Source organism: Nicotiana tabacum, chromosome 1, assembly GCF_000715075.1.
Source record: "Nicotiana tabacum cultivar K326 chromosome 1, ASM71507v2, whole genome shotgun sequence".
Taxonomy (NCBI): Eukaryota; Viridiplantae; Streptophyta; class Magnoliopsida; order Solanales; family Solanaceae; genus Nicotiana; species Nicotiana tabacum.
Window position 1 is genome coordinate 9,706,917 of NC_134080.1, and position 7,818 is coordinate 9,714,734.

At 38.9% G+C, this 7,818-nt stretch overlaps 1 protein-coding gene across 2 annotated transcripts; it reads right to left on the reverse strand.

Moving 5' to 3' along the window:
• Nucleotides 1-348: 348 nt before the first annotated feature.
• On the reverse strand, nt 349-7,528 carry LOC107778530 (UDP-N-acetylmuramoyl-L-alanyl-D-glutamate--2,6-diaminopimelate ligase MurE homolog, chloroplastic). 2 transcript variants are annotated; one of them, XM_075234655.1, is made up of 8 exons: nt 5,556-7,528; nt 3,834-3,950; nt 3,306-3,481; nt 2,983-3,128; nt 2,440-2,548; nt 2,231-2,309; nt 1,003-1,134; nt 349-661 (listed from the first exon to the last, which is right to left on the reverse strand). In XM_075234655.1, exons 1-5 carry the CDS (start codon nt 7,399-7,401, stop codon nt 2,530-2,532), a joined length of 2,304 nt encoding a protein of 767 aa, XP_075090756.1. In that variant the 5' UTR covers nt 7,402-7,528; the 3' UTR covers nt 349-661; nt 1,003-1,134; nt 2,231-2,309; nt 2,440-2,529. The 2 variants fall into 2 exon arrangements, with proteins under 2 accessions (XP_075090756.1, XP_016454293.2); XM_016598807.2 differs by lacking the exons at nt 349-661; nt 1,003-1,134 and having other exon boundaries at nt 1,823-2,309.
• Between the last annotated feature and the right edge of the window lie 290 nt (nt 7,529-7,818).

Below are 7,818 nucleotides of genomic sequence, written 5' to 3' on the forward strand. Positions count from 1 at the left end.
ATATTTGTAATTATTTATCTACTCATATAATATTAACTATTAAGCAAATCTCTTCATGACCTTATTTGTAATTTGACACTTAAATTTACTTTTTGAAAAGTTTGGCCAAACAAAAATTATTGTTCAAAAGTGTTTTTCAAATTGATTAGCCAAACACAAACTACACTTTTTCGAATCTCACTTTTCAAAATAAGCTGATTTTTCCAACTTGACCAAACATGCTAAAGATTATGTTTCTGTTATCGTCTGTTATATTTCACTTTCAAAATTAAAATAGGCAAAACATGATGTGACAAACATTTGGCGGAAGTGCAAAATACGTCTCAACATGTTTCCAATTTGGGCTGAGTTGGGTGGAACATACGGCAATTTTGTTCATACAATGTTCACACTAATTACGTTGTAACCTATAGATTATGGATTCGAACCGTAAAAACAGCCATTAATATTCGTATTAGGGTAAATTATCTTCATCACACCCCCTTGAGGTGCAATCTCGCACCAGACTGCCAAAGACCGTTATTGGTTACTGCTAGTGGCAAACAAACTTGTTGTAGGCTAGGAGGTCTAATTCCTGCTTTTCTTTGGTGTCGTTAAAGGGGCCGGTAAATGTTTCCCGAATAAATTCCTTTCTCTTTCCCATCATTGAACAAAGGAGCGCCTGACAAAAATTTCTACATCAAATCTCATTATTTGAAAATGGTTGAAAATGCGGATAAGAGAGAAGTCGCTTTGTATGTAGACGCTAAATTTACTTGGAATAAAGAAATACATATTCATACAGACACATCACTCTATGCCTGCAATTGAATGCATGTATGTTGGTGCAAGAGGCTGCTTTGTATGTAGACTTACCTCTTACTGGCAACTAAATTTACTTGGACTAAGGAGCAAGGAGTTATACGTTCATGCTTGATCGCTCTATCTACTTTTTTTTTTTTTATTATTTTTCGCTTGAGAATTATACAACCACCAAACCTACTTTTAATCATGATGTCATACCTCATGAAACTGCATGTGGCTGTCATGCAAGGAACAGACCTTATGTTGGGCAGCTTGGCATGGCCACCTCATTAAGTCCCCAAAGTAGTTGGTTCATGTCACAATCTTGATCATTTAGTAGCTATCAGTTACCTGCAACGGCGAAACCATAGTTTAAAGCTTATAGATTTGAGATTCTGATCGTTTTAAATTAATAATTTATATATATATATATATATTTAATAGATTTTCAAGATAAATGCGTGTTTTAGACAAAAGCTACTAGCAGTGACGGAGACAGGATTTCCACCAAGGGGTTCAAAAAAAGTTAAGAATATTAAAAAGATTGTGGCTAGTGAGAATTGTATCAACGACCTCACAGAGGTTTTGAACCCTCTTGACTACTAAGTTATGCTTTTGGGTTGTGTCAAGGGAATTTAAAATATAATATATAGAGACACAAAACGAAATTTTGCCTTATATGTATAACATAATTTCCGGCAAAGAGGATTGAACCCCCCTTTCACCCCCTAAACACGCCCCTGACTACTAGGTTCGGCCAAACCCGTAACCGCAATTCTAGCTCAGCCCCGGGACTGACCTGTCTAGCAGCTCGTGACTCAGTCAGGTAAGCTGATTGAGTAAACTTGTAGCTCATAAACCAAAAGATTCTTATGTTTTTTTCAGTGAACAAACAAACAAAACACTACTTGTTTTACAATGAAAACAGTGCTTTGGGTATGTTCTTCAAAGTTAAAAGATCGAGAAGATTTGTAGCTGCTGGTACCATCCCTTCAATCTTAACTCTATGCATAAGTGTTCAAGAGGAGGCAGATACTGAGACAGTGCCTAGACTAACTTCATCATTATGCATGTAGCCAAGTAGTGCAGTAGGTAGTACATAAAAAGTGTAGAGATAACAGATAGTAATTGGTGTGCCAAGCCTAAAAGAGATGGTCATCTATGTATACAACAACTATGCTAAGTCCCAAACAAGTCGAAATCGGCTATATGAATCCTGTAGAAGAGACAGAGGACAACTGAGCCTACTTTTCTCTAGTAAGTTTAGACAGGAAAATCCTAATCTGAAACGACAGAGCAGTCTCAACTCAACATATTGCTCTTTTATCTCTATGTACTTTCATCTATACAAACATAATTCAGCGAAGGGTGGGAGAGCCGAGAAGCCCTCAACAAATCTCATTCTAGAGATGGAGATCCTTGTCAAAGTCAGGCGTTTGGTTCTTACAAAACTGGACACTGCTTCGGGCAACATGTTGCTGTTTCTCAGGAAGATCACCAACATGTAACAGCGGCAAAGTTTTAATCTGCCCCAAAAAAAAGAACACTTAAACTTCAGATAAAAGGATCAAACTAGAGGAAATGACAAGCTCTTCATTTTATTTTATTTTTAAATAATTTTTTTGGGGTTGGGGGGGTTGGGGTGGGGGGACTTACCGTGCTGATTCAAGTTAAAAGGGAACTCCACAATGGCTATCTGCCGTCAGCACACTGTCAAGATCTTAACGCACACATTCTGGCATCATATCAATGACTCTCTGGTAACCTATAGCAGCATCAATAAGAGTATTAATTCTACAGCCTGTATTAAAATGGCCTCATCCTATCAAACTAAGAATTTCATCCATACTCTCCGGCCTTCTTTTCCTTCGTTCATTTTAGTAAAAGATTAATGATGACGACGATTGGGTATGTGTAGCGCTACCCATCTTTATCGTTTCCTTTAAATGCAGTGAAACCAGTTTAACACAATAACCTCTAATCCTTTAGGAACTAGCGTATTGTATCTGCAAACAGCAAACGTAGCAACTTCCTTTTTTATTTTGCCCATCATAAAAGTACCTTTACAAAGCTCTAGCTTCCATTGAATTGCTAGTATTAAAACTACAATGGTTCAATGAAGGCCTCAACTGGTAATAATTGATAACTGTTGTATGGCAACTAGAGTATAACATTGAGACAGAAGACAGAGGTACATACCGCCATGGAAATTCACTTGTGTCAATTCCAGCTTGGTGAAGTTCATCAATGTACTGTAAAGCTTCTCTACATTCCTCTCGGTCATCAAAAAATTCCTTCTTGTCACCTTCTATTTGGTATGTTTCATGGCCTTTGCCAGCAACCACCTGCAGCGTGGTTGAATCACCTAGTAAGAACTTTTTTTTTTGAGAATGTGAATCACCTAGTAAGAACTTCTATTATGAATATGTTTTTACCCATGTAAGTTGTAGCCTGTACCATTGGCTAGCTTTTGAAAACAAATAACAAGGACAACAGAAGAAGAATGGACGCAAGGAACTTACAACTATATCACCTTCCTCACCCATGGCAACGGCACAGCGCACAGCCACACGTCTGATATCATGTAGGAAGAGTCTATGGCCATTGGGGAGAGGAGGATAATAATCATTCTCTCCGTGTTTCAAGTAGTCCTGCATTGTCCATCCCACACCAGCCAACATATCATCCAAGATGTCCACTGAGAGAAGATAAGATGTTTTAGCTTCAGTGTCGGATTCCCAAACATCTGAAGATATCGAAATCGACACTAATCTAACCAGAATTGAGTGCATAGACAGTGCCACAGCAGATAAGAGGCGAGGGACAACTAGTGAGCAAGAGAGATCTGAATCCAGCCTACTGTAGCATATGTAATATCAGATAGGACACTGAAACAGACTATTTTTCTAGGAACAGATCGGCAACTACCAGCGCATATTTCAATGATCTATGATCTTATAGTGAAAAAGAGAAAGACAGCCAAATAATGTCTAACATGATTATTTCCAGAAAACTTCTCTGGTATATCTTCTTCAAGCTATGATACTTACAAGGATCCTCAGTCTTTGGATTGTCAGATGTCAGAATCGTCACATCACTTTTATCTGTCGCAATCTTTGCCATTATGGGCCTCTTCCCTCTGTCGCCCTCTCCAGCACAACCAAAAACTTCAAGCAACAAAACAGGTCTTCCTCAGTAAAAAGTAATAGATAACAGAAAAAAGAAGATTTGAAAACATTTATGAGAAATTTTAATCATGATAAAAGGGCTAACATTCAATAGTGAACACAAATTTGGGCCATGCCTCTGGCAAAGCAAGATAGTGCTCTGGGGCAGCTAGGTACAATGCATCTTCTGCAGGACCAACACCTCTAACTTTATGGCCTAGCATGGGTGTATACTAGTAATCTTGAAATGTTTCAAAATCCTTCGACAAAATGACGAAGTTGGGCTTTCTTAACTTAGGTTCTCAAAGTCACCCCACAAACTATGTGTATAACTAACTACAAGGTCATTGCCCTATTCATTGACATTTTCTTTTCATCCAGGAATACATACACACAAATAGACATATATAGATATGTGTGTGTCTAATATAAACCATGGTGCATATATAGATATGTGCGTGTCTAATATAAACCATGGTTCTAAGGACACGAGAACTTTTCAAGCCCACGCTAGAAATTAGCTATCTAACCTGAAGCTTGAAAAATTTTGCCGCACCTAAGTTATGATACAGAGAAGCTCAGACATAATGGCTGGGCCGGTTTCCGTAGAAGAAGAAAGCAAAAGGCGTGGAAGTTCGCCCCATTAGCTCTCATGTGGATAGTTTGGGGGGAGAGAAATAGGAGAGCTTTTGAGGGGATTGAGTCTCCTCTTTTTCACATCTTAAGAATAGTCTTTTATCTTTGGTCGCTTTTTGGTGCACTCATATAGCCCCTACTTGTATAGAAGATTAGGCGTCCTTTGTAGAGAATCATGTTCTGATGTAAATTCTCTACTTTTTGGTATACTTCCTGTATACGGGAGTTCTCTCCCTTTTGATTAATACAATTTACCTTATAAAAAAAAAAAAGCACAGACATAATGTTCAATTTAACATAATGTTCAATTTAATGTTCAAAAAAGAAATGATGATTTTTGCGTACATTTTGAACACGGTTGAGGAAAACAACAAAGAATTACAAATTGAAAATTTTACAAGTTTGGAAAAGAAGGGACATGAACCAAATTGGTACTTCATTCTTATACCACTTTATTAGTATTCTCATTTGTAATATCATCACAGAGTATGTTATAAACTCTGTGATGATCATTGAATATTTGGTACTCTCCAGTTCTTATTTTTTACATGCATGCTAGTAGGTGAGGCCTTTTATTTGCCTCAATAGGAATAGTAAGGTAAGGTTTAGCCCGGTATGTGCCTTGGTCCCATGTCTTTGGACAAAAAATCCACATGGCTATGAGATTATATGCCCTCGTGAGACTTTGCCGGCAGCTACACCATGAATCCTCTACATGAGGCTGCCATCTTAAGGCAATGTGAGGCGCAGAGGAGTGATTATATAGCCAAGGCATATGGGTAACAAAACCGGTGCTATTGTCCCCCTTATTTGTACTTTTCCTAATTGTTGCATTTTTATTTTCATTTATTAATAAAAAACTAGCCCTAGGCGCTTGCCTAGCGGATTGCCAAAAAAAAAAAAATTTAACAGCACCCTTGCTGATTTTGGGTGTGGGGGGCGGGGGGTAAGGAGTTGCTGATTGCTTACCAGTTATAACCCTCCTAGGACCAAGCTCTCTCACATAATCAAGAAGTCTAGATAAAGCATCAGGGGTATGAGCATAGTCTACAATTACTCCGAAAGCCTGTTCCTCATCTATCAATTCACATCGACCAGGGACTGCATCAACCTCTTCAATACCTTTGACAATGTCCTCCAAAGGTGCCCCAACCGCAATTCCAACGGCGACTGCTGCAAGAATGTTATAGATATTATGCCTTCCAAGCAAGCCAGAAGATATTTCCAAAATGCCTTGAGGTGTGTTGACCAATACTTGAGTCTCAAAGAGAGATAATTGAAACTTTAAGGGATGAACATCAGCACTCTTATTCTCCATTGCAAAAGTCACAATAGGCACATCTGGGTTTCCTTGAGCTAAAAAGAAAGCTGCATTAGGGTCATCAATATTCACAATCTTGCGGTGTCGTGCAGGGTCCACCATCCTAGCAAACAGCTTAGCTTTAGCATCCCTATACTCCTCCTCAGTCCCATGAAAATCCAAATGATCCCGCGTCAAGTTTGTAAAAACTGCAATGTCAAAATCAACCTCATCACACCGACCTAATGCCAATCCATGAGAAGAAGCCTCCATTACCAAAGCCTCAGTCCCGTTATGAACCATCTTCGCCATCAGTTTCTGAACCAAAACTGCATCGGGGGTCGTATGAGGAGACTCCAACTTGTTATCCCCATAAATATAATACCCTACTGTACTCAACATGCCCGTCCTTAACCCCATTGCTTCATACATCGCCTTTATTAAGTAAGATGTTGTAGTCTTTCCATTAGTTCCTGTAATCCCAATCAAAGACATACTCTTAGACGGATGCCTATAAAATGAAGCAGCTAACACTGCAAGCACTGCATTCGTGTCCTCCACAATAACCAATGCTTTACACCCCAAAGTTTCCTCAATATCAATCTCTTTACTAGCTACAACAGCAACAGCCCCTCTCTTATCAGCCTCGGAGAAATATAAATGTCCATCAGTTTTCCTCCCAACACAACACACAAACAAATCACCACTCTCAACCAACCGTGAATCATGTTGTACACCACTAATCCCAACCTCTATATCTCCATACACAGACAGTGGCACTACCCTACTCTCGTCTAAAAGCTCAGCTAAGCTCATCCTAAACTTAGGTTCCACAATTCTTGGCTTAGTTTTACCAAACTCATCAAAATCAATATCAAACGAAGATAAATCAGAAAACTCACTCTTACCCATATCATCACTTACCTCAAAATCTGATTTTTCTTCATCACTTTCTTCAATTTCAGCCAAACCACTAAGTCCATCAATCTCCTCTAAATCAACAACTTCTTCAGGCTCTAATTCATCAACATTTTCAACTTCAGATTCAACTAAAGTTGAGTTCTTGGGAGGGTTAGGCTTTAACAGGCCTTGTTTAACAAACTCTTTTCTTTTCAAGGCAATAGCTTTATCAATTTCACCAAATAAATCATCCCCAGAATTGTCATTATCATTAATTAAAGGATTATCTGGTGCATCTTCCACGTCAGCTAATGCATTTACAAAAATGGACTGTTCTTTTATAAAAAGCTCTTCTTGTTGCTTTTTTGCTTTAGCTGCTTGGCGTTGAATTTGCTGGAATTTGTTAACACCATGCATTGAATCTTCTGGTGCTTCAGGTGGATCATCATCTGAAGGGTTGGGGTAGTATTTTCCGTCGGCGCCAATGGCGGAGACGGTGGTGGGGTACTTGAGGCGGAGATGGTGGAGGGAAGTGAAGGGTTTGAATTGGAGTGGTGGTGGGGTATGGTGGAGAAGTGAAGGGAAAGGTGGAAGAGATAAAAGGGTGAACGGCATGTTAGCCGGAGTTTGGTCGGAGGGGTTTTATCGGTTGCCGGAGTTCAAGTGAGGTTTTTGGAGTGTGTCAGTGTAAAAGGATAGGGGTTTAAAGAGAGAAGATTTTGGGAAGGTGAAAAGCACGATGTCGTTAAGAGTTAACTGTATCAACTGCTTGTAACTTCTAAAGATTGGGCCTGTTGAGCCATTTTGGGCTTGGAAAGAAAAATCATTTGGGCCTGGAAATTGATGATTGTTTGGGCTAAAGCTTGTCTTATTTTATGGTAAAAATTGCATGGGTGTCCTATTTGGTCGCTCCCTTATAATTTATACCCGCTTTGTTTTTTCGTTTGCATCCGTACCCATTTTTTGTTAAAAGCATTTTAAAAAGATAATTTTGTCCTTCTTTAATAAAAGACTATTGACAAACTGCAGGAC